Genomic DNA, 27,497 nt, shown 5'->3' with positions numbered 1-27,497 from the left:
ATTAACTGACAGAAAATTTGTGTGCATTGATTTATTTTGTTTTTTAATGTTCCTCATAAGCCAACAAGAATTTTAGGTAATGTTTTAGTATGGTCAAATTTACTACCATTGAATATGCGCGTTAGTTGATTCTTAATTTTTACATAATATCTTAAACGGTGTCTTGCTATTTGAATAAACAATTCATCATTTCCTAAGTAATAAAATTATTTACTTACTTAAATCTCGGTCATGAATTCAGTTCCTATCGCTGGGTAGGATTATGTGACCATGTGTAATAAAATTGTAGAAGTATTTAATCATAACACTTCATATATTTGTAACTAAAACAAAAAACAAATATTAATATGAATTACCAAATTCAATGTTCAGGAATTAAAATCAGTCGAAATCTAAATTAAAAAATTAAATAATTTGTATTTCCTTACATTATTATTTATAACTTTATTTCAAGTTCATTATCATTGTTTACTATCGAGAAAAAAGTCCTTACATATAACATCACTGTAATGATAGTAGACGTAGTAAATATCAAAACAAATAGAAAGAAACTAGCCAGAGAATAAAAAATCATTTTTTACTATTAATCTAGCAACTAATTATTTCAAAAAACGTTCCGATTAAATCACAGTGACGTATTTTTTGCTAATACCTCATATACCTATATATACCTCATTTTTATAATTTTCAATCCTTTGTATTCTACAACATTCTCCACAAAGTTGAAAGGTTCTTCTTGTAAATTTAAACTAATGCTAGATAAAGCTTAGATGCATTTTTCCTAGTGTATCCAAACAAGCTTTTCACAGCACGATTTGTTAGGAAACGGAAATGAAGTTCTGTGAATTATCTTGTTTATGGTGGAACGTTTCATTAACTCATTTCCTACTTGTGTTAATTCTTATATCAGTACAGTCCATTTCGTAATTGTAATCGTTTAGGATGTAGGTAATTTAAAAAAAATATCTAAAATACTCAGTTCATAGCTGCACTGAGAAGATTTTGACTTTCTTTGGGACTTCACAGTTCCAGTGCGGCCCAGCGTAAAAAGTAGAAAATAGTCTATTGCCAATATGGCCGCCAAGACACAAGTGATTCGACCGCAAGCGTCAAGTGATGGCGTTTAGAAATAAACTTTTGTAAATAGTGTTTTTAAGTAAATTTAATGTCAGAAAATTTTTGATAACATAAACATAATATGAGTAGATACTACGATTACGGTAACGCGATATCATGGTGAGTATTTTTTTTGTCCACTTTGACATGCACTTTACATTTGTTTTATAAGTTTACAACATGTATTTCTCATATATTTCATTAAATTTAATTCGAAGGTGTATTAAAATATCTAACAGTAGATGTAGCTAACTGTAGTGTAAATAAAATTGAGTCACGTACCGGGCTTTTTGAATAACATTGTTTATTTGATAAATGATAGGTACGTCGATTTAACGTGTTTCTGTGAAAGACTACGTGCCTACGTTATTCGTTCGGTATAACGTGGTCTGTATGCCGGAATAAAGTATAATAATATTTAATAAAGTATGCTGACTTTAGTTTTCGTATGACATTTAGAGAACGCAGCACGGCGTCAATTGACCGCAGGGGTGATTATTGATTTTTATTCAAATTCAGGAGGGGGACGGTTACAGTATCACGTTATTTGCATTTCAAAATCAATGTAAATCAGTGGTCTTTCCTCGCTCGCTGTAAATAGAGATAAACTTTAACAATGTTTTTGATACAAACAAACAAAGTTATGTTTGGTGAGTTATTTAGTAGTTGAGTATTCCAGCTTTTTCTTGTTAAGTAAAAGTACATTCAAATTCAGAATTTCCAATTGTTAAACGAATGCGTTGATTTATCATTATGTTTGAAACATGGAGTGGTTACACAAAAAGCAAAATCTTCATGTAAAAGCATCAGAAAAAAATTAACACTACATTGTCCATTATGTTTTATTTTCAGTTTTATTTTTGTACTTTTATCTAAACACTCCAGCCAGAATTCTCATAAATTTTTCATTTATTTATTGTTTCACATCACATCATTGAATATTGTCATTGTATAATGATTAGTAGTAATATTCTAAAATGTACCTTGTTACTCAGTAAATTAAATTATTTATTCGTAAACAAATAATATAAAAATAACAAACTATTATCCCAAATTGCAAATGGCAAATTGGAGTGATTCTCATTTCTCGATCTTAAACCTTGACAGTCCAACTGTACTAATAAAATTTATTTATTTATTTTCTGGAAAATTTCATTGACAGGACAAATTCCTTATTTCTCTTGGCTCCTGTCAGTCTTTTGTTCAATATAATGTTGAATGTAACAAGATGAATTTGTTAATGTACTTTTTCTCCATAGCCTCACTCATTCACAGCTGCAGTGGAATAATTTACCAAATACCACTAAATGAAAGGATCATCATTGTTTTCAATTTTATTTACGTTTCAAAGGTTCGGTTTCTATGATATGTATTTGCTGCAAGACTTGTTTTAACCATTGACGACAATAATGGAATTATTCAATTGCAGATGTTTATCTATAAAAGATCCCATTCCCTACTTGCAGTTTACAGCATAAGAGAAATAAGGTGTTCTGCGGTTCTTTGCCACATTGAAGAAATTTTCCAGAAAAAGGCACTTTCCTAATAGTTACTTTATAGTTTGTCCCTTTTTGGGATTCGTGAATTTCAGTTGACATGACATGGTCGCTCGTCAACAATGGTTAAAACACGATCTTCAGCGAGAGTAGGAAACGCGGCCACCAATGCGTCTGCTGAAAATGGAACGTCTTCTGAACTTAGAACCAGACTCAAAACCACTGAGAATGGACACAACAACCGATCACAAAAGAGCTACTCATCTAGGCAAGTGTCAGTCTGTGTTGCGTCCACATCGTCAGTTACCAGCATGACATCTGACGACACATACTAATCACTTGTGTGTTACATGAGTGTGAAAGATCTATCTGAAATAGTTCAATTTTAAGACAAATAAAATGTCATATCCTCTTATAGGCAGTAAAAGTATGTTGTCTTAAAGTTGGACTGCAACATGCATATTGAGCATGCCATCTTGGCTTTTGGTGTTGGGAAAAGAGCGATGCAAATATACAGTCAAACCTGGGTAAGTGAGAAAACTCTATAAGTGAGAGTAATAGCCAGGAATCGTAATTTTAAGCTCCCAAAAGCTCTATTAGCGAGAATTAAACCTTTGTAAGAGAGAGTAGTTTTTCCCTCATGGACCTCCGTAAGTGAGACTGCTGTTTACCTACGAGCCCCGATGCAAAATAGTTCTGTATGGAATAGTCTAGTATGGAAAGTAGTGAAAGCGTAAAATATAGAAAGTGAATATTGGTAAAATAATAATTAAGAACTTTTAATAAATAATAAACCACAATTTGAGGAACATTTTAAAGTTTATTTTAATATACTGAAATTCTTTCATGACTTTACATAAAATTTAAAAAATGTTCTAAAAAACAACGCAAAAGTATTCGTCTACCCTTGTCACTCACGCAAAATAGTTCGTCTACCACTCAGTTGTGTCGCCTTTGCTCTCAATGACATCTTTAATGCGAAGAGACATGGTTGGAACCAACATTGCAGACTCGTCAAGCGTAATTGACTCCCAAACAGCCAAGAGTTTAGCCTTTAAGTTGCTCTTCGATCTTGAAGTATTTTACGGAGAGCTTTTTTCATTTTCCACCATAGGGTTTCGATCGGCGACAAGTCCGGGCTGTTAGATGGCCGTTCGATTGTAGGGATGCTTTTCGCCAATAGCCACGTTACTGTTGTCCTTGCAGTATGGCAGGAAGCATCATCCTGTTAAAAAATTAAGGAATCTTAATGCTCGAGTGACGGAATAGAGGGCAGTAAATTCTCTTCCAAAAGGTTTTGATACCTCGCAGCCTTGATAGAACCATAAACAAACTGCATACCACCAACACCTTGTGCAGACATGCAGCCCCATGTCATAAGAGACGCCGGAAACTTCACTTTGCATTTGAGACAATCAGTATGAAATGCTTCATTTTTGTTCCGAATCACTTTTTTTCCTTTCACCGCCGACTGTCACATCAAATTTGGACTCGTCACTCCAAATGATGATCGAACTCCAAATGATGACCACCACTGATCGGAAGTCCAATTTAAATAATCACGAGCAAACTTCAACCTCTTTTTCTTTTGTACAGCAGTCAACAGTAGTTTCTCCTTAGCGGTGTAAAATCCGTAACCCATTCTTCTTAGGACTTTTTTGCAAGTATCAACTGAGACGTCTTTGTGAATCATGTCCTTCCATTGCAACGTGAGTTCTCCAGCTCGAGCACGATGATTATTTTTGATAATTTTCTTCAGGATTCTGTTTTCTGCTGCTTCTGATGCGTGGTCGACCAGTTTTCTTCAAACAAGAAGTCGTTCTATTCTTTTTATAGTGCTGAATGATAGTTTGGACTGTAGATCTGGGAAGTATCAAGTCTTTAGATATTGGGTAACTTGATTTGCCAGCATCGACCCCAAAAACTATTCGCTTTCGAAGCTCTTCACACACGGGTTTTGCCACGACCCATTGTTATTTGAAAACTAATGAAAATAGCTGAAATTTTCAGAATTTATACTATCTCACTTGATAAATGACACAGAATTACTTTTACAAATTTAAATTATGCAACATAATTGTACAAAGAAGGAATAATCTTATTTAATCTCACCGATAGACGAACTATTTTGTATCGATTAACAATTAGACGAACTATTTTGCTTAGAACGTCTTCGAATTTAAAACAGGATCTATTATATTAATACGTGAAGCAAAAATTTTGTACCCCTTTTTACGAAAATTGCGCGGACGGAGGAGTATGAAATTTCCCACAGTTATAGAGAATATAGAGAAGGAGTGCAGAACGTTAATATTTTTTTTAATTATGCATAAACAATACATTAAATCAATAATAAAAAAAACATTACACACACTACCATGTATTTGACACACACAATAATGCATAGGTACTATTTGTTTACTGTCAAACTTTTCTTATTGCTTAAAGTCTGTGGTCAAATAGAGAATAGAGCACGGAATAGATAAATAAGGTTGGAAAGGCCTTTGCTCTAATTTTGTATTAGAACCAGTGTCGCCGCTTCATCCCCACTATTTTAATTTCTACACATACACATACTGTGATTACAAGTATTTCGCACACAACAAAAACACCCACACATAAATTTCAGGACAGATATTCGTTCGCAAACTAGCACAAAACACCCGTAGGCATACATACTCACACACGCAAAAAGGCAATAAAAATGTTCATACACGCTAGTGCTTGATAAAATCGATATTCTTTATCGATAAATTATCTGATGAATGAATGGAGAAATTGAAACATGAAATAAATATTGAAAAAGAAAACTATTTTACTTTTATTAATTACAAATAGTCACTGTCCCTGGAATAAAACGTATTTGTTAAGCAGTTTGCGCTTGCTATTAATTACAAATGAATTTTTCAAAACTAAGTGTATTCTGATTTTTTTATGGTAAAATCATTTTCAGTAAAATGCTTAGAGCAAATAGTACTCGTCTTTGTATCCAGTTTCCTCTACCTGTCAGGTCAATCCATTGTTCCCTGGCGTTAGGTTCTTTAGGAAACCTAAAATTTTTTATTTACTGCATAAGTCAAATAGCATTTTGCTTAGATTTTAATACGTCTTAGACAATATAGTAAATACCCGTAAATGAGAAGTCTACATGTCCCTTTATATTATACCTTCACATTAATTCAATGATAATAATTCAATAATAATAATACATATTTATTTTACTCTAAATACATCTCACTAAGAATATACTAGGTATCATTAATTAAATATAAAATAATGCAAAAATTTTATCCATGTCAAATGTAAATATAGTCGAGAATTCTGTCGATGATTTTATTTCACCACATGGTCACCTCACTATCGACAAACTGCACCACGGCCAATCAGGGCAAAGGCCGAAATTTCAAAGATTGAAGTGTAATAAACGCAATGCATTTAGTACATTGGAAGCTGACTTGCTCATTGCGTTCATTGGGCGAGTACACATCGCGCAATGTATGCTATTTATAACTTGCTGCAATAATATTGTTAATGTTTGGAATTTCATAATGCTCAGTATATTTTTATGTTTTAGACAAATAATATTGTAATTAAATGGTAATTTCGACTTACCGATCGAAAGATATACCTCCTCGCTCTATACTTGAGGTCTGATTTTTTGTTTTACAAGTTATAATTGCACAACACGGCATTATCGGAGATCTGTTCGCCCAAGTATTCCGAAGCGCACTAAACGCGGTGAATGAAAGAATCGGTCGAGTTATGTTTGTAAAATCATAACTGTGGCACGCTTGCCCCGCCTACATTACCATTCCAACCTTATTTATCTATTCCGTGGAATAGAGTAAAGGCAGATTTATATTGAGTCAGTAAATAACGTCAGTGCGCTGCCGAGTCAGTGCTGACCTGGCATTACCATCGTGTAAATTGATTTCAAGTCAGTACTGACTTCAATATTCCTGGTTCATATTTTTCGGCGTCAGTCCGCTCCCCCGCTACCCACTCCCAGCGCTACTGGCGCCTTGTAAATGCCGAAGTCAGTCGCTGCCGCTTTATTGTACGGTGACCACGCTGCGTTGCACCACATCACAAAATGACGCGAAAAGTAAACGAAACGGAGAACTTAAAGATTATTATTATATTGAGATAATAAATCACAAAATTATAGAAATAAAGAAATGCGCGCAACAGCATTACAGAATATTGGCTGGCAAGGCGTCTCTCATAAATGTGTCTTGACACTGAATAGAGCTTGAAACAACATACGCAAATCATCAGTCTTTTGACGTCATTCTCAAAGCCAGTTTGTATTCTCCAGGATCTTCAATTCTCAACTGGGTTAACAACAGAGCTGAGCCTCCAGTTTGATCGCTGGCACCTATTCATTATCTTGCCCAAATTCGCTTCTTTTTAGATATTTCTTCTAACATACCAGTTAGTTCTTGCATCATCATTAAGGTACATTTTCTCAACAAATTATTAACGCAGACTTTTTGCTGTTTTCGAGAATTCATTTTTCCACACTGACTACAAAAGTGTGTACACCATAAGAAATATCCTCAACTACTGACGAAGTACTTACTGCGTATAAATCGTATGGGTCAGTTTTCGGCGCCAGTACTGACGTTAGTTACTGACTCAATATAAATCTGCCTTAATATTTTTTTATCATTATTGAAGTGTAGTCTTGGCTAAATCTGTGATTATAGAAGTATCTTTATAGAATAATAATAGTGTACAAACTTATAATTTCAATTAATTATAGTCGTATTTTGACTACCCGGGGCCGGGGACTACTAGTATTTATAAATTTCAAAAGCTAAAATAGTTTATGGGTTCATAATTAAAAAAGGGCATAAGTAGCGCGACATGCGATAGTAGAACAGTTTAATAACTTTTATAAGAAAAAAATCTCACAGTGAAAATTTCACACTATATAGACGAACTATTTTGCATCGGGACTCGTATACCTCTATAAGCGACAGTCGAGCTTTATTTATTTATATTATTTAGGAGGAACAAATGACAAAACAAATTACAAATTTAACATCTGCTATTTTATGACTCATTCTTAACTTTCGTGGAACGTCCTGCCATTGTTTTTGTATTGTTTTCTTGTCAATATTGAACCTATTCTATTTCGTGGAACTGAATAACGTTGTTATTTTATCGTATACTTTTCGAATGGACACGTGTCCCTTTGTACCGTCCTGTTTGTTGGACTTACTCAGTTTATCGTTTGTCAATAGCGAAGGAAGGTTCTGTTCTGCATCATGTCAAAACGGAAAATTAAAGTACTGTCATTAAGTGATAAACTTAAAATAGTGAATGCATTTGAATCCGGAAAATCGCGAAATGAAATTCAGAGGGAGTTTAATTTACCAGAATCCACCTATTATAAAATTATAAAATCAAAAGACTCTATAAAGTGTGAGTGCTCTGATGGACATGGAAATATTAAGAGGGCTAAAGTTTCTGAATTTCCCAATATCGAAAAGTGCCTTTTGGAATGGATAAAACAAACTCTCGATAAGAATACTCCGATAAATGGACCTCTGTTGAAAAAAAAATCAAAAGAGTTTGCTACAAAACTGGGAATCCAGAACTTTTCTGCTAGCAACGGCTGGTTAGAGGGTTTTAAAAGGCGTCATGATGTAGCTTTCAAAAAAGCAGCTGGGAAAAGTAAATCTGTGGACCAAGGTGTGTGCAACCACTGGACTGAAGATCTCCCAAATCTTTTAGAAGGGTATGAACCAGACGATATTTATAACGCGTATGAAACTGCATTGTTAATACGCTTTTATTAGCTTTAGACGTATGTATGTTAGTATGAAACGGAATCTTTGAGCATGATTTTGACCCCCTTCAAAACGTCGGATTAACTCGAAATTTGGTATACTTGATAAGGGCCGACGATAATTCAAAATTAAAAAAAAAATTGAAGAAATTGAAATACAAGTAAAAAATGAAAAATAAATAAAAATAAGTTCTAAATAAAATAAAATTACATAGTGCCATGAATTTTTGTTTCGTTTTCGTTAGCATATTGATACCTACCCTTATAAAGTACTTATATGTCGAGATCTAATGAACTTAACACAATATATATGTACATAAGATATGTTGTGCATATTATGCACATAAATTTATCATATTACATATTTACTACATTCGTACTTGCTACGTCTTGTTATGGCTGCGTAGGTACCTCTATAAGAGAGAAACGCTACGCTCTGCATTAGCGAGAAACTCGGGTTAGTGAGAAACTTTGATTAACGTGTATATAATCAAAGGTGAGAAACCTCTATAAACGAGAATGAGATTGTGCTCCCTTGAACTCTCGCTTATCCAAGTTTGAATGTGTATAATTAAAGCCAATGTTGCATGTATAATTGGACCCATATCATTATGAAATTTAAGATGTAGATTAATTATAATGTCAACAAAAGGTGTATTTTTGAAAATAGTGTGACTAAAGAATTAAAATAAATAGTTACAAAAATTGCTATAGATAGGAAAACAAGCACTATTAAATTAAATGAGTGGTACTGTCTCCTGCCTAAAACAAAAAAATTGTAACTGTAAAATTCAACAATTTTTTTTTTTCAATATAAGGGGGAATTGAAATGATTGCAAATTAAAAACGAAATCGGTTCATCAAATGCAACGTTAGCTGGCAGATTATACGATATAATGAACTCTAGAGCGTCAGCACTCTCAGAAAATCACCCTTCATAAAGATTTCCATTCATTTACCTTCCTTTTTTAGTTGTAAAGACACTTTCATTTTAAAATACCCTGACGTATCGTTCATAGTCAACACTTCTTGAGAATTCGTGTCGTGTCGAGACAAAAAAAAAAAAAAATTTTTTTTTCTTGATTGATTAATCATCTACTATATGATTTGAAATCTTTGATGATAAAACTATTTACATTAAAAAAATTCGACGAATGTTTTGAGTTTTTGGGACAGCGATTGACGTGATTGGTGGTTCCGGGATTCTCTGTATTAAAATTATCTTTTGATTGATTTATTGAAACGTGCCGATTGTGCTTTTAGAGAAAACAATAAAGAAGTAAAAAAGTAAGTGCATACTTTCATATTTATGTATTTTTCTGATAATTTAAATTTTGGCATCCACCTTGCTACCCGGTCAGTAGTTAGGTAGATTTAGAAATGCTAGTATAGTGTTCGCTCATGTGGCCCGCATTCCCATAAACTTTCTCCAGGTCATCCAATCCCGTTTTTGCAGGGTAGCCGTCGGAGCACTATGGTGCGTCAGGAATGTTGACTTGTATGACAACCTAAATTTAAAACCGAACGTAAGTATCTTAAGGTGGCGCCAGAATGCTACTTCGACAAGTGACGTGATGACATGATAGTTCTCTTATCGTGACCGTTGCTAATTACTTTTCTGACTCAGGCGACGGGGCAACGCAAAGCCGCCGTAGCCCGAAACATGTCTTGTCGGATTCCCCGGATCCAATCGGCGCTTTTAGGGCCCTAAAGCACCGGTCACCGTCCGATTAGGCCGAAGAGTTCGACGAGCAAACTAACCCAGAGTTTCTCGCCGGGTCTTCTGAGTGGGTCGCGTTTCCTATCCGGTGGTAGATTTTGCGAAGCACTGCTCTGGCTAGGGCTAGTGTTAGCAACACCTCCGGTTTGAGCTCCGAGAGCTCACCTACATGCTAGGGTAACGCTGATATAGCCTCTCAAGGCTATCAGCATGGGTAGGGGAAAAAAATATACTAGTGAATAGATGGGGATTTTTTTTTGTAATAAATTTAATAGATATTATATTTTAGATTAACAAAGCTTAAACGCTTATTGTCATCACGTCAAGCGGGCGCGATGCTGGCACCATTGAAGATGAGGAAGCAATATCGATAAATCGTTAAACAATACGATCGTTTGTGTTGCGATGCGACTGCAAGCTGGGGCGAATTTCATTTTTGATTACGTATAAACAGGAAGAATAGAATGTAGATTCATGAGAGTCGGTTGAGGATATTCGTTCATTCCAGAGCAGGTTTTAAACGACCAAGGCCTTTCTTCAACAGTTTTTTTACTTCAAGCACCATAGAGTCAGGCGAAGACGATGCATCGTTTTCAATAATAATATTTTGTATTGAAGTCGTTTTCAGAAAAATACGACGAGGCTCCCCTGGTACTTAGCACCCCATCAAGACCTTCCTCTAGCCGGATAAGACCAAGTTGTACCCTAGTGACTAATTGAGATGCTTCAATAAAGCTTTGAGAAGAAACAACATTTTGGTTATTAATAAAATATTACCGAATAATATTATTAAAAAAACTAATCAATGTATTATTAAGAAGTTCTAAGACCTCTTTTAAAAAAACGCGAAATGGTTTCGAATACTCCTATATAAAATGTTTTAGTTTCCGAAAGGATTTCCTCGAATTCTGTCTTTCCTTGCTCTGATCAACGTTTTAGCACTAAAAGTACGTAGACGGCCAGAACTTGGTTGTTGCAAACGGGCTTCGTTTTTTCCTATCAATCGCTCGGTGCACGTGCACTTGACTAATCCGAAGCGAACGAAGAAATAAAATAAAAATGGTACGCGTGCAACTTGTTGTACGTGAAAGAAGTGAAACTTCTTTTGCGGTGTTTAGTATTGTGGTTTTCATCATTTTTCATCCTTAAATATTTATTTTCTTGTAATAGGAGGGAATGCTGTGAATAAGAGAAACGACCTAGCTTGCTTTGTCCTTTCATCTTTTTCTTCTCTCCACGGTCGAGTGGTTCGCGAGACGCTATCTATTTTCTCACTGTCGCTCTTCCTAAATTGTATCTTTTCTCTCTAGCCCCAAAGAATCTAACGCGAGTTAAATTTTATTCTCAACGCGCCTAAAGAAGTTTCACTTCAAAAATGTATTTGGCTTCATAGTACTAAGTTAATGCAATGCTATCACAGTGAATTTTCGTTCAATTTCGACAATGAATTATCAAATAAAATATGTTTCAAATACAAATGTAATATTAATGTATTTTTTATTGTAACAGTATTTATAAACAGATTGTACCGTGTACATTAATGTCGTGACGTGGGTATCCATTAAGTAACTGTTGTAACAACATATGGACGTCCTATAGCGGGTCATAGAAAGCTCAAAAGATCTTCCAGTTGTAGAAAATGATCACAACCACGTTTCCTAAAAGTAATACGGATAGAAAAAGTCTAACATATTGCAACAAGTTGATGTAATCTGAATAAGATGAAGAATAATGATACAGAATAATGTTGGGACGTCGTAGATCGAACATAAAAAAATATGAAAAAAATTGACCTGGAGCAATTAATTATTAAAGTAATTATTTTACTTAGTCTGGCCATTAATACTGTTACAATTAAAAATAAACAAAATATAACATTTGAATTTGGAATCTGTCATTTTTATATGATTGCTCATTGAGTTTTCTCATTTAGGCGCCAATACATTGTACAATATTTTGCGATATTAAAATGGAGTGGGGTGATAAAGAGAACCGAATCGCTGTGATTCCATTACACAAAGTAGGTATGGAGACAAATGCAATTTTAAAACTGTCCATACGCTTGGTATTGGTAAAATGTTTGTGTACCGGGCTATTAATAGGTGCAATGAGACCTCTGTTTGTGACAGGAAAAGATCTGGCCGTCCACGTAGTGTTCGTACGAAAAAGATGGTCAAAGCAGTAAGGGAAAGAATTCGAAGAAATCCTGTCCTAAATATTTTATCTCGGGAGATGAAGATAGCACCTAGAACCATGTCGCGTATTTTAAAAGATGACTTAGGACTTGAGCCTATAAGAGACATACTGGTCATTTCTTAACTGATAATTTAAAAGAGAATAGGGTGGTAAAATCCAAACAACTACTGAAGCAATACGCAAAGGGAGGTCATAGAAATTTTTTGTTTACGGATGAGAAATTTTTTACAATTGAGCAACATTTTAACAAACAAAATGACCGTACTTATGCTCCAAGCTCTAAGGAAGCTTCCCAATTAGTCGCCAGAGTGCAACGTGGGCACTATCCGACTTCAGTGATGGTTTGATGGGGTATTAGCTATGAAGGAGTGACTGAGCCATACTTTTGTGAAAAAGGTATCAAAACATCGGCACAAGTATGTCAAGATACCATTCTTGAGAAAGTAGTGAAGCCCCGTAACAACACCATGTTCAATAATCAAGAATGGTCCTTCCAGCAATACTCGGCGCCAGGTCACAAAGCTCGGTCTACGCAGTCTTGGTTGGAAACGAACGTTTCGGACTTCATCAGAGCTGAAGACTGGCCGTCGTCTAGTCCCGATCTTAATCCGCTGGATTATGATTTATGGTCAGTTTTAGAGAGTACGGCTTGCTCTAAACGCCATGATAATTTGGAGTCCCTAAAACAATCCGTACGATTGGCAGTGAAAATTTTTCCCATAGAAAGAGTGCGTGCTTCTATTGATAACTGGCCTCAACGTTTAAAGGACTGTATTGCAGCCAATGGAGACCATTTCGAATAAGCTTTTTATTCTTTAAATTGTTTTATATTTATGTATTAAACTAACACACTGTAAAAGTAATAAATGTTATTTGCAATAGATTTTTTTTTTCCTTTGTCTCAGTATTTATGGCAAGACTAGGTAGTAAATAAACGAGATTTTACAAAGGTTACAATTGTATTTTTATAGCGATTCAAGTGTAATGATCTTTATGAAATAAATAGGATTTTGTCATAATTTTTCGTATTGATTAATTTGTATTATCTTATTCCAAATCTAACACCCCATAGAAACTACAAAAGATACACAATTTGTTAAAAAAAAATTTAAAAGCGTGTTATATATTATTTAGAAGTTATACTTCTTTAGGCGCGTTATGAAAAATTGATGAGAGTGAAATTTTACGATGCGCGCGCTCCGTGACACAAAATTAACAGAAATGATCTGTTAGTGGCGCATGTTGGCACGCACGCCGCCTCTGTTCACTGTGTATTTATATTTATAATATTTATCCACATGCTTTGAGTCTCTACATTTAAAACACATGTTTTCATTATACAAGTGCGAATTTTATATGTGCGTCTGAATTATAATCAGAAGTGATTTAAATTGAATATTTAAATCAATACTAATTAATATTAGAAAATATTTGTGAAAAAACTGTGCTCAACAACCTTCCTAAGTGCTCCAATACAATTGAGGCTAACTATCCGTATGTATTATTTAGTAATATAAATTACAAAATTATTATTTAATATAATTCATACTAAATATTATTAAATTATTAACGTTAAATATTTATTATTAATTATTTAATATTAAAAAAAGAAAGAAAGAAATTTAATAAAAATAAAGTATACCTTACGCGCGTACATAAGTACACGCACCTTTTTTTACTAGACAGACTATTATTGAATGAAATAATAAAATAATGTTTTTGTGTGCCCTACAAATGTTATGTCGATGCTCGACTTTTGATGAGAAAGGGACATCCGTACAAAATGAACCAAAAATAATAAATTATTATATCTCAGAAACTTAAATTAAAACCGATAAAAATAATTCAGATTGAGTGCTCTTATATATTTCACGTTTTTTTTTGAAGTTATACTTCTTTAGGCGCGTTATGAAAAATTGATGAGAGTGAAATTTTACGATGCGCGCGCACCGTGACACAACATTAACAGAAATGAAGTTGCCCACTAAGAAAAATGCTACCAACAAAACAGAAATGGAACCTCTGTTAATGGCGCATGTTGGCACGCACGCCGCCTCTGTTCACTGTGTATTTATATTTATAATATTTACCCACATGCTTTGAGTTTCTACATTTAAAACACGTGTTTTCATTTTGTTTTCATTTTACAAGTGCGAATTTTATATGTGCGTCTGAATTATAATCAGAAGTGATTTAAATTGAATATTGAAATCAATACTAATTAATATTAGAAAATATTTGTGAAAAAACTGTGCTCATCAACCTTCCTAAGTGCTCCAATACAATTGAGGTTAACTATCCGTATGTATTATTTAGTAATATAAATTACAAAATTATAATTTAATATAATTCATACTAAATATTATTAAATTATTAACGTTAAATATTTATTATTAATTATTTAATATTAAAAAAAAAAAAAAAATTAATATAACTTTAAGTGAAAAATTTGTGATAAAAAGTAAAATCGAACATCAAATTTAAATATTAACTTTTAATATTTATTATTAAATTGAATGAATAATATAATAAAATAATTAATAATAATAATTATTATTATTAATATTAATTAATAATTGAATAATATACTAAATATGAATAACTATTAACGATAAAGAAATAAATTAAATAAATAATAAATATTAAAAAAATTAATAAATTCAATTCAATTTTCAAATTTATCAATAAGTTCATTCATTGACTCTTGAAATATGAATTAATTATTAACAAATAAATATTTTAAATTAAGAATTCTGTAATATGTAGTACAAATGATGCCATAATTGAATTATTAAATGTAAATTTTTAATATTTATTATTAATTTTTATATCTAATTTTTTACTATCATTCTTAATTATCAATCTAAGAGTTTTTTCGCTTACATTTGATGACTATTAATGGTACTACTATTCAATTTCTATTTCAGATTTCAAGATGGGTAAAACAAATGCGGAACATTGTAAAAACTATTACAATCGAAAAAAAGCTGCCAAGGAAGCTGAAAAAGCTCGTCAAGGCTTGTCAGTAAAAAAGCCAATAAGAAAAACAGGAGCAGAACGTAATCGTGCCTATAGGCTGCGAAAAAAAATGCTTTCACAAGTAGACGAATCGTCCGTGGCTGAGATTTTATCCACACCGTCAACTTCAAGTTCACGAATAAGGACTATTGCGCCATCATTTCGGTTAGCTACCATCAGTGCTAGTACAAATCAACCAGATGTCTCAACGCTGTCCAGTACTGGTATCGCTGATCGTGATGGCGATAATATAAACGATTCATTTTTATCTGCTTCAACACACGACAATCGCAACTGTATAGTTGTACAAGCTGAGGTGCATATGACTAATTCTCCCGTGCCGTATAATCAACGTACATCAGAAAATAATTTATTAGCAGACATGGGGCAAAACCGACTGCTTCATGCCCAAGAAACTATTCAACAATTAGCTGGTGCCTCGAATGTACATATTTTATCTACTCAAGACATTGTACATGATCAGGAGCGTGATAGATTAAATCAAGACACGATTATGGACCAGGAATTACCTCCACAAGACGGAGAAGCCGTTCCTTCCAATTCTCCGGAACAGCTTATTAATACTTCTATTGATGAACAAATTGATATGGACGTAGATACTTCTTTACCGTATAGTAATTTTCCACGACTAAAAAGAGCTCATCAGGAATTTAAAAAATATATGTACGCGCATAAGAAGTTATACTTTAATTTTATTAAATTAATTTTTTTTTTTTAATTATTAAATAATAAATAATAATTATTTAACGTTAATAATTTATTATAATAATATTTAGTATGAATGATATTAAATAATAATTTTGTCATTTATATGACTAAATAATACATACTACGGATAGTTAACCTCAATTGTATTGGAAAACTTAGGAAGGTTGACGAGCACAGTTATTTCACAAAATATCTTCTAATATTAATTAGTATTGATTTAAATATTCAATTTAAATCACTTCTGATTATAATTCAGACGCACATATAAAATTCGCACTTGTATAATGAAAACAAAATGAAAACACGTGTTTTAAATGTAGAAACTCAAAGCATGTGGGTAAATATTATAAATATAAATACACAGTGAACAGAGGCGGCGTGCGTGCCAACATGCGCCACTAATAGAGGTTTCATTTCCGTTTTGTTCCTAGCATTTTTTCCTTAACTTAATGAGCGATTTAGTGGGCAACTTCATTTCTGTTAATTTTGTGCCACGGTGCGCGCGCACGTAAAATTTTACTCTCATGAATTTCATTTCTGTTAATTTTGTGTCACGGTGCGCGCGCATCGTAAAATTTCAATCTCATCAATTTTTCATAACGTGCCTAAAGAAGTATAACTTAAAAAAATTGGTACTAATGAAAATTTCAAAACAACCATGCCATACCATGTGTTTTTGCATTTTATGATTGAAAATTGCCCATAGCCTAGAAAACAGGGTAAGACGGTTCAGAGCTCACCTGAAACCGAGATCATACCGTGTCCTTACTGTCGACAATAATTCAATAGTGCCCACTGTTTATTTTCATGTACGTAATTGAACAGGACCAGTCAGGCACTGTCGTCCGGCAACGTAGGCCCTGGTGGCTCTCAAGGCAAGGACCCTTTGGCGCCGGTCGTTCCTAACTCGCGCAACATGTACCAGCATCCCGCCGTTAGCGGCTACAATCCACAGGATACACGATCGCAAACAATGCCAGTCTCGGTAATTATATTAGAGTATTAATATTTACTAATCGTTTTCAGAGGAAAGTGAGCTTTTTTAACTGTAACTAAACTGAAATCATTCGCAAGTTAACCTCGAGTTGTCAGGTCTCCTCTGCAAGCGCCCTCAGGGAGTCGTTAGCAAATTCCATCTTTCTTAGTTGAGTCTGTGTCCTGGTGAAACTGGAAAGTCCTCCGGGTCACGACTAGTTCTTCTTTCTTAAAAAAAAAAACTTAACTGACAATGATTTCAGGCACGGCAAAACCCGCTGTATGCGGGCGCCATGTACCACGGGTATGGCGGAGCGGCCGGGCCGGCGGCTTTGGCGCCAATGCCTTCGCCGTCACCTACCACGCCGCTACCGCCTTTTCCCGTGCACCCCGACGTCAAATTTAAAAAGTAAGATAACACATAACAATGCAGTTTTTATTAAACAAAACATATAGGACAAACGGGAATGGCTGTTGGGCCATTTGTGGCTATATGCGGTAGGCAGCGGCTTGGTTCTGTCCTTGGCATTGCTGAAGTTCATGGGCGACGGTAACCACTCACCATCAGGTGGGCCGTATGCTCGTCTGCTTACAAGGGCAATAAAAAAAATGGAAACATGGTTGGACATGTTGTCCGCGCTGGCCCCTACCACGTTTTGGATGGCTATTATCTGAATGCTTTTTTTTGTTCCCTATCTATGCTGATAGCTTTGAGAGGCTATTTCAGCTTCTCCTTGACGTGTAGCTGAGCTCACTCAATGGGATGTGTCTATGGGTTAATTCACGGAGGACGGTGACCGAATCTGAATGTAACTGAATGAGATTGTATCCGATACTGAGAATGATATTGTATCATTAGGCATAAGAGTGTGGTCACTGCCGTCATAGATACCGGCAATATTATAGGCAAAATTGCCGCTATAATATCGAAACAGCTGTAAACCCGTCCGAGCGTGGCTGGCATAGCGCCTTACCAGCGATTAGGTAGGGGAAAAAGGCTGCTAACGTCGCTAAAGTGGACATTGCCATTATGACCTTTGATACTGGTTACAGTCTGGTATTTAGTCGGTTGCTTGTCCGAAAAAATGATGGCAGGGTTTTATAATAGTTACGGCTCTCTTTGTGTCGCCGCCCACGCCACGGCCACCAGCCACAACCACAACACGCAGCCACCGACCTATTTCTTGTTGTTTTCATACATTTTATATCGGCTGGCCGCACGCGGTTGACGCCGATGGCCGCCACACGCTACATATAAAATGTATGAAAATTAAAGGGAATATTCCGGTGGAGGCGTTTTGTGGTTGTGGCCGGTGGCCCGTGTGCGGCGACCCTTACGCATCAGCAGCGCGGGTGCTCTTAAGCTAATGTCCCGTCAGAAAAAAGTAATCCGTGAAAATATTGATTTTGACTGGTTTATTTGTTGTAAAATGACTGTTGATGCTTATAGGTTACCGTTTTACGACGTGCTAGCAGAGTTAATGAAACCTTCAACGATGATGCCGGTACAGGCGGGACGAATGCAGGAGAGCACGTACATATTCCACCTGACCCCGCAGCAGGCGACCGAGATAGCGACCGGCAAGGACATCGTCGGCACCAGCAACAAACTTGATTACATAATACAGGTGTGTGTGTTTCGGAAATTTAGTTTGTATCTACAGTCCGCATCGATGCGCTACTTCGACAAAGCGGCACGACACGAGAACCCTCTCATCGTGGCCGCCGGTAACTAAATTCTCAATCCTGCGGTCAGAAAGGAAAGCAGTCGACGTCGCCCAAAACACGTCATTTCGGATCCTTCCGATCCACTAACGGTTCTTTTAGGTACCTCAAGCACCGGTCATCGTTCTCGTCGAACCTGTAATGGCTCGACGAGTAAATTAACCCACAGACACAGCCCACTCACTGCCTTTCTTGCTGGATCTTCTCAGTGGGTCGCATTTCCCATCTGGTGGTAGATTCTGCGAAGCACGGCTCTTGCTAGGGCTCGTGTTAGTAACGTCGTCAGGTTTGAGCCCCGTGAGCTCACCTACTAGTTAAGGTTACGCTGAAATAGTCTCTCAAAGTCTATCAGCTTAGGTAGGCAAAAAAAGGAAATTTAGAGGGAGAGAGAGAACATACTTTATTGCACACCAAAACACAATTAACATCAGTAAACAGTCAACAAGCAGATACGTTTGTACAATAGTCGGTCTTACCGCTTAAAACGATCTCTTCCAGACAGCCGTTAAATTTAATTCTCATCTTTTATATTTTGATCACATATTCGTTTATCTTTAAGTAACAGAAAACAAATATGATTTGTTTTTTTTTAACATTTATTAGTTCAACATGTTTTATTGTATTTATGAAACAGAATCTTTTAAAGTATTTGTTTTCTTTAAGACGTCATAGAAACTTGAAATGTTTTCACTTTAGCTTAATATCCTGATCCGGATACAAAAAATTTGTGTTTCAATGCTCACTTTAGTTTGCCATAAAAGCATACTACTCTAAGTACTACTACTAAACTCTATGTTAACTGCATGCATTATTATTGCTAACAGGCTCAATTGCGGTTTTGTTTGCTGGAGACTTCATGTGAACAAGAGGACCACTTCCCTCCTAGCGTTAATGTCAAAGTCAATAACAAGATGTGTCCGCTACCAGTAAGTATTCTTAACATCAATATCTATTATCAAAATAAATTAAGGAATACACGCATGTCTTCGGATCCTACACTGATTATAATTGTCGGGACCCCGACTGTCTCTAATTACTGCTACCCATTCCAACTCATCTACATACATAACAGTTTTCTTTTCCAAAAGAATTACTTTTCTCTGCCCCCGATTCTCTAAATGAATTGGCAGTAGGGTGTATAGCAAGTCCGTTGACATTGTTACTACCGTGCTTCGTACTCTTCAGTCTAGTATACGAAGATTAAAAATAATGAAAGTAAGCAGGTTTAATTATACAAAAACGCCAGTAATTATACAAATTTATAAGTTTTGCATGTTGTTAAGACAAAAAGTTACGAATAATGGGTATTGAAAAATACAATGTATTCATTTGCAATCTACAGAATCCAATACCGACCAATAAGCCAACTCCAGAACCAAAAAGGCCACCGCGTCCAGTAAACATATCGTCGCTCGTGAAGCTGTCGCCCACGGTCTCCAACACGATCCAGGTGACGTGGGCGGCGGACTTTACACGAGCTTACGTGTTGAGCGTCTTCATGGTCAAAAAGCTCACGTCTGCAGAGCTACTACAGCGGCTGAAGAACAAGGGCACCAAAAATCCAGACTACACTAGATCCTTAAGTAAGTGCGATTCTATTACATCGCTTTCAACTCGTTTTGTCATAACTGTATCCAGTGAGAAAATACGCCAACTCAACTGTTTTCGACATTGGACAGAGTTTCTCAAACTTCTTTTTTTTGTGTTAATTATTGTTTCCACAAGCATTGAGCTGAATGAGTCTGTTGTTGGAAAATAATCGCCCAAGTCTATTGATTACTTGAATGCTAAATCATAAGGGCGCCGTAGCTTTTTGGATTACAAAAGTCTAAATACGCTATATCTCAGCAATCCTCAGAAATGGCAGAGAGAATTTGTCTATAAAGGTTTGTTTACTAAAACGATACAAAGGAATAAATTGACAGCTTCAAATACTCCAGAGTACGGTAAATCTTAACAGTTGTGTTACCGTCAGCGCTACAGACTAGCCGTTAAACTGCTAAGATGAAGTTTTTTGCTTAGTATATGCGTGAATGGACTCACAAGCTCTCTGTTGTAAAGTTAGTGGAGCCCACAGACAACACGTAAATGAGGCTGTCCAACTTGAAGGATATGGTCGAAGGTCTATGATCTCGATTTTATTGCATAAATATGAAAGAATACGCATGACTGCTTTGCGCCGGAAATGTATCATGCTATCAGTGCGACCATTTACTTAGACCTTACCAACAGTATATGTCGATCGCGCGGCATTGGTATAAAACTCTGAGAATGCTACAGTCAATTCGCTATTAGATCCCTTAATCGTATATTCTGACACACACTAGAAAAAAAAGGTCTGGAGAATAATACTAGACCAAGGTTAAGGCTCGCCCTGGGCTGCAAAGCGTAAGATGATGATGATGATGACTACTAGGAGAAAATTTTTTAAACTTAAAAGTGAATAAAGTAATAAAAAGTTTCAGAACCATTACTGTCATAGCTATATCAACCATTGACAGATAATTTGTGTTGTCCCCTTCTACCGATACCATGTAGTAGGATGTTAAGTTTGATTAGGTAACAAATTCTTAAATATTTAGTAATATTGATTGCACTATATGAGTGGCAAAGCTAGGGTGTAAAGGGAGTAGTTTGATTGACCCACCACGTTAATTTTGTGCAACAGTAAAAGAGAAGCTGTCCGAGGACTACGACAGCGAGATAGCGACGACGTCGCTGCGCGTGTCGCTGATGTGCCCGCTCGGCAAGATGCGCATGTCGTGTCCGTGCCGGCCCGCCAACTGCCCGCACCTGCAGTGCTTCGACGCGTCGCTGTTCCTGCAGATGAACGAGCGCAAGCCGACCTGGCTGTGTCCGGTGTGCGACCGCGCCGCGCCCTACGACTCGCTCGTCGTGGACGGCTACTTCCAGGAGGTGCTGACGTCGCCGCGCCTGGCCGCCGACTGCAACGAGATCCAGCTGCACGCCGACGGCAGCTGGTCCGCGCACGCGCCGCCCCGCGCCCCGCAGCCCCTGCAGCCCGCGCCAGAACCCGTCACGCTCATACCAGATGATCTAGGTACTGCTCCCTCTAACATCTATACTAATATATAAATCTACAGTGGTTTTTACGGATGTTCCGTTATAACTACTGAACCATGCATCCCATTGACTTGAAACTTGGTATTCAAGTAAAAAATACATATACTTAATGGATAGGCTGATATTTAATATGAGTGTTGGACTCCCTACACCAGTTGCGGGGGCGTTAATGATGAGAATCTTTGTGGGGGTGAGAAGTGAGCCAACATAATATAGGTCGAGTTGGGGCTCGGTGTGACTTAGTAGTTACAATACATACTTCATTAGGTCCGTTGCTACATACTATATCAGGAACATTAATAAAAATTGTTGTGATTAAAAGCTGAATTAAATGAAATTGTTTCAAAAAATATGTGCTACCAAAATCTAAAATAATGAGGCGGTATTATGTATTAATCATTTATGTGAATAAAATAAGTGTATTGAAACTAGAGTTTCAATTGAATTTTGAGTGAGCCCGGTACAAACAGACAGTTTCATGGTGCACTTCAATATCTATGTACATATTAATACGTGAAACAAAAACTGAACCCCTTTTTACGAAAATTGCGCGGAAGGAGGAGTATGAAATTTCACACACTTATAGAGAATATAGAGAAGGAACTGAAGGAGTGCACAATGATAATATTTTTTTAAATTAAGCCTAAAAAATACATTAAATCATTTAAAAAAAACATTACACACACTACCGTGTATTTGACACACACACACACGCATGCATACTATTTGTTTATTGTCAAACCTTTCTTATTGCTTAACGTCTGTGATCAAATTGAGAATATGTTAAATATTATTTGTCTTTATTAATATTTTTATCTAAAGTGTAATTTGACGAAATCATTTTGGTGAATAAAGTCTTTGACAATAGCATCATAATAGAGTACAAATTTATAATTTCAATTAATTATAGTCGAATTTCGACTACCGGGTGACCACTAGTCTGTATTAAGTTTTGTAATTGTTGTTCAATAACCATTATATGTTAGAACGTCTGTTCCCATTATAGAAGTTATCCCAGTAGACAGTGGCGGTAGCGGAGCGAAACGCGCGGCCGTCGGTGAGAATCGAGCAGTTAAACCCGCAACCGAAGTTCTGGTTGATCTCACTTCAGATTCTGAAGACGAATTGCCGTTGAAGAGGAAAGTGCCGCAGCCGAAGCCGACGCCCCCGGTCTCCGAGTCCAGCATCAAGAGCGACGACAATTACTCTTCTTCCAGTGGTATATTATTTATTTATTTATTTATTTATTACACTTCATGTAAAACTTACATTGGCGAACTTAATGCCTAAGGCATTCTCTACCAGTCAACCAAAGGTAGTGCAGAGTAAATAGTGGTAGGTGCAATGAAATTTATATTAAGTTACGAATTCATACACAAAGGTATAAATATACACAATCACATATACATATACATTTGGTTTCTAATGTTTCTAATGTTTTGTATTGGTGTACTGAGACTGATTTTAAGTCACGAGGTGGTGGTTTCACTAATGAATTGGGTCACTCATCCTCGTAATAAAACAACAATGAAACTGCTAGAGTAGTGTCGGAATACTTTATTTGCAAAAAAAAAGCCATGTTATGAACAGTTAGGTACATCTGGTTGAATATTGCTTTTAGTCTGTTTGTTTGTTGATTTGTTAGGAATACGCAAAAACCTTGACTGATTCAAGAAAAAAATGCGTTTAACTGGTTTTGTGTTTGAATATTTATCAATTAGACCGTTTTAAGCTTCTTACCTTTTGCGGTGCTAATAAGAGATTAAGTAGAAATAAAACTAATTATGCTGCCTCCTCAGTTTATTCCGAATTTAATGTTTGTAGCCCTGCAGAACATTAGCACTATTTTTATTTTCTATAACCTTGTAATAGGAATTATTTTATATTAGCACGAGATTAATTTTAGGTGGCTAATTCCTAAATCTGGAACTATATCTGAGATAGATGTTCAGAGACCGGTTCTGATAAATTCTAAAATTAGAGTCAGGCTGTTGGTTTCAAGTAAAATAAATTTTAAATAAAACTTTAATAAAATAAAATACACTTAAAATTAATTACAATTTTATTCGACCACCGGCACTGTGAGAACAGGTCTTCACAAATGATATCCATTATAAAAGAGTAATATTGTAAAAATTAGCCTGCAAAATATGTTAGCAACTAAAGGTTAGAGCATTGGAGTTGTCATATATTATTAATCACAGTCGTTATTAGAAGAACTAACCCATACATCAACCCGCTGGCTTCTCGCCGGATTTTCTCAACGGGTCACGATTCCGATCCGATAATTTATAATAGATTAAGAAGCAGCTGCTCTTGAATTTTTCAGGGAGGCACTCGGGCAGCTGTTACTAATAAGTCCCATCCCTCGTGACAGATCCTTTTCTCGCTCATCTGTTGTGGTGAAACTAGAAAGGCTTTCGAGCAACCTTCCTTACAAAAAAAAGAAAAAAAAATTAGAACAACAATAACAGTAATAATGAACGCCTGAGCTCAATTTAGGCTGTATTGAGGCTATATCAGCGTAGCCTTAACTAGTAGGAGAGCTCACGGGGCTCAAACCTGACGAAGTTGCTAACACGAACCCTAGCAATAGCAGTGCTTCGCAGAATCTACCACCGGATCGGAAATGCGACCCAGTGAGAAGATCCGGCGAGAAACTCAGTGGGCTGTGTCTGTGGGTTTATGGGTTCACTACCAGTGTGCATATTCCGCAGCTGTCGAGGCGGTGTCGTCGAGCGGGTACCGGTCCCCGGGCGGCGCGGCGGCCGTCATCTCCCTGGACAGCCCCTCGCCGCCGGCGCACGAGCCTCAGGTCTCCATCACGCCCATCGAACGATGTAAGTATTGCTTGTTACTATTGCAACCATTCAAAGAGCGCAAAGCATACTAGACTACGACACGTGCTAGTCTATTTCTATAAAGGAACTTCCTCGTGACTCCAGCCCCAATCCAAAAATATATATATTACTCTTCCATTTATTATGAAATGAACGTAGACTGTCGAGCGCCAAACGAGAGATTATGACTTAAAAAATATTTTAATGAGTTCCTTGATTATATGAGAATTACAATAAAAGTATCCTTTGCAGTCCACTCTGGTCCCATACAACGCCAATGGTTTTCCACTGTAATAGTGTATCTGAATATATTATTCCATTCCTGAAAGAGGCGTCTACTGTCACACCCGTGTACGAGGAAATCACCACTATCGTGTCAATTTAGTTTCCCCTAATTGTCGTCTTAAGTAATTATCCCAGAAGGTTTTCTCTTATCTCTATTTCTCTCATGTGTTGTCGTAAGTCCCCAAAGACCACCCAATATAAAGTGTGTTTTCAGCATGCACTATGCGCTTCCTACACACTGTAAAAGGTGTTCTATCACACTTGATCCCTGTATATGTGTTTGTAAAGCATCATCGCTTTTTCCTGTCCTACTTTTGTCTATAAGATTTATTTAATATATTCCATAGTCTGACAATGAAAGGCAATGCGAATTATGGTAATTACAATTAGTTTTATGTGAAACAGGTACGAGCAATAACTCTGAGCGTGAAGACAACGATACCACACCTACACACTGGGCGCCCTACGCCGACAGCGACAGAGACGACGCGTACAGAAAGTATGTTAAATGACTACTTTAAACTTAATTATGACGAATGACTTAAATTAAACAAGCTGATTATGTTTTAGTCGTAAACAAGTCTGCTTCTAAAAAGCTAGAATAAATGTAGTCCTAGAGAATCCCGCTGGTACATTGGGCTCATAAGCTGTCTCCACTTGACCCTTGTCCTTGACATCATTCCAGGTCACACTAGAATAAATATAATATAGCCTTTTATTCAGATCTCTTAGTACAATGAATGAAAATGAAATTAGTACAATGAAACTTATGTAAAAGACTAGCATTAAAATCTTAAACTTAATAGATATGAGTAAATTTTTATTAATATTTGTTGCTTGGTTATCTTTCCTAGATCTGTTTGCCAGTTGGCAAAGGCCTCCTCCAACCTTTTCCATTCCTTTCTTTCTTGAGCCACTGAGAATAAATATACAAGGATAAAAAAAGACAAGTTAGCTGAAGTAACTTGAACTCTGCCAACAGTTTGAACAACAGCTGTAGCAAGACAGTCTTAACTAATAACAAATAACAAAGTACATTATTTTAATTCAGATACTGACTAAGGGAGAAGAATGGCGTCGCGTATGTCAGTGGCCATTCTTCAGAAGAAGACCAGGAGCCCTCGTACCCGGAGGTGCCATTATTGTCGCTGTGAGCGCAATGCCGCCAACATTAAAGAAATGTGGCCTGATTTCGTCTAATAATACGGAATTATGTTAAATTAATCTGGACATTATACGTACGTCCCCGTGAGGACTAAATGTGTGTGCCGACAATTGCTTCACGCATCGCGTATTAACTACAATCTGTGAACTGAAAATCGAATCTAAATCTAAATGAACTATGCCCGTTATGAGCAGATGTAATATGCAGAACGTGGAGGTATCTCTCCTGACTGGCTATAGACACTAAAAGCTATTGTATTCAAATAGTTCGATCTCTGAGCAATTTGAAATGTAAATATTACACTAGATTTGTAGCAAGAAGTAGCCTATAATGATGTCTAGAAGTGTTTTTATGTGGACAGGAGATTGTCTTTATAGTTTAAAGCATTCTTTTAGAGTGTGTTCTATCTTTTTATTTATAATGCTCGCGGGAACGTAGTGAAGGTAGTTTGTTTCTTAAGTTCGTATATTTTACATTGAAATCTATACAAGTCACATTAATATCCATAGTCACTTTTAAATTGTTTTTGTCATGAAAAACACTGTTCTTTTTACTAAAGACAAAAAATTAGTTAATTGTAAATTATTTGAAACATTGGAAATTTTATAATAACCGATATTTCTAATAACTAAACCGGAAATTTAATTGTAAGTGTTTAAATTTCAACTATGAATAAAATAAAACTGTACATTATTTCAGAATGACATGGTTCGAAATTAATATGCAAAAAATAGCTGTAATATTAGCAATAGTAATTAAATTGGAAGTTAAGTTGACTGGTGGATAATGACTCTGTGTTGGTTGCTGTCATTACTGGTATGAATTTTGAAAAAAAAAACATTTTGTGGAGCATGACATTAAATAATGATATTAAAAATGTTAGTCTTGTTATCAAAGGTTTCAATTAAAATAAATGTGTACCTGTAATTTAAATATGTATTTTTAAAGATCTTTCTATTCTCCATGTAACACACTCTAAGATAGAAGTTAAATTATTTATTAATAAGTTAGACATTAAAATGAGATCGTTGGTGTTTTACAGAATTGCGATAACTTCCAAAAATGTATTGATAAAAGAAATGAATGTAACTGGTTAAGTATGTAACAGCGAAATAAATGTAAATATTCTGAGATTGTGTTTCATTGTTTTAACCCGAGTAGGTGAATTACTGGAGTTCGAATGTTATTAAACCCGCGGCAGGTGGTGGCTTGGCTGTGCCTCGGTATTGCTGACGTACCTTAGTGACTGTGACCACTCAAAAACAAGTGGGCTGTATGCTCGATTATCTACGAAGTGAAATCAATAAAAAACGAGCTGTTGCTTCAGTTTAAGATGGTTCCTTTTATCATC

The 27,497-nt window shown here is 35.9% G+C and overlaps 2 protein-coding genes across 5 annotated transcripts; both read left to right on the top strand.

Moving 5' to 3' along the window:
• The first annotated feature begins 844 nt into the window (after positions 1-844).
• LOC101740849 (E3 SUMO-protein ligase PIAS3) lies at positions 845-27,277 on the top strand. Of its 4 annotated transcripts, XM_062674077.1 has the most exons (12): positions 2,780-2,880; positions 15,253-15,508; positions 16,898-17,057; positions 17,311-17,456; positions 18,498-18,675; positions 19,597-19,698; positions 20,115-20,355; positions 21,441-21,833; positions 22,968-23,075; positions 24,574-24,696; positions 25,387-25,480; positions 26,033-27,277. In XM_062674077.1, exons 1-12 carry the CDS (start codon positions 2,781-2,783, stop codon positions 26,037-26,039), a joined length of 1,908 nt encoding a protein of 635 aa, XP_062530061.1. In that variant the 5' UTR covers position 2,780; the 3' UTR covers positions 26,040-27,277. The 4 variants fall into 4 exon arrangements, with proteins under 4 accessions (XP_012549930.1, XP_004922442.1, XP_062530062.1 ...); XM_012694476.2 differs by lacking the exons at positions 2,780-2,880; positions 15,253-15,508 and adding an exon at positions 845-1,236; XM_004922385.4 differs by lacking the exons at positions 2,780-2,880; positions 15,253-15,508 and adding an exon at positions 845-1,236 and having other exon boundaries at positions 22,863-23,075.
• On the top strand, positions 2,887-11,378 carry LOC134200693 (tigger transposable element-derived protein 4-like). Its single transcript, XM_062674079.1, has 2 exons — positions 2,887-3,139; positions 7,862-11,378. Exons 1-2 carry the CDS (start codon positions 3,068-3,070, stop codon positions 8,417-8,419), a joined length of 630 nt encoding a protein of 209 aa, XP_062530063.1. The 5' UTR covers positions 2,887-3,067; the 3' UTR covers positions 8,420-11,378.
• Positions 27,278-27,497: the final 220 nt, after the last annotated feature.

This window comes from Bombyx mori, chromosome 19, assembly GCF_030269925.1.
Source record: "Bombyx mori chromosome 19, ASM3026992v2".
Taxonomy (NCBI): domain Eukaryota; kingdom Metazoa; phylum Arthropoda; class Insecta; order Lepidoptera; family Bombycidae; genus Bombyx; species Bombyx mori.
Note: the sequence above shows the minus strand (reverse complement) of the source record. Positions and strands in the feature narration are given on the sequence as shown.

Coding starts and splice junctions, on each gene's coding strand:
- LOC134200693 (XM_062674079.1), top strand. CDS start 3,068: ATGCATATTGAGCATGCCATCTTGGCTTTTGGTGTTGGGAAAAGAGCG. Junction 3,140..7,861: donor AAATATACAGTCAAACCTGG/GTAAGTGAGAAA, acceptor GTTTGTCAATAG/CGAAGGAAGGTTCTGTTCTG.
- LOC101740849 (XM_062674077.1), top strand. CDS start 2,781: ATGCGTCTGCTGAAAATGGAACGTCTTCTGAACTTAGAACCAGACTCA. Junction 2,881..15,252: donor CAAAAGAGCTACTCATCTAG/GCAAGTGTCAGT, acceptor TTTCTATTTCAG/ATTTCAAGATGGGTAAAACA. Junction 23,076..24,573: donor CAATTACTCTTCTTCCAGTG/GTATATTATTTA, acceptor CATATTCCGCAG/CTGTCGAGGCGGTGTCGTCG.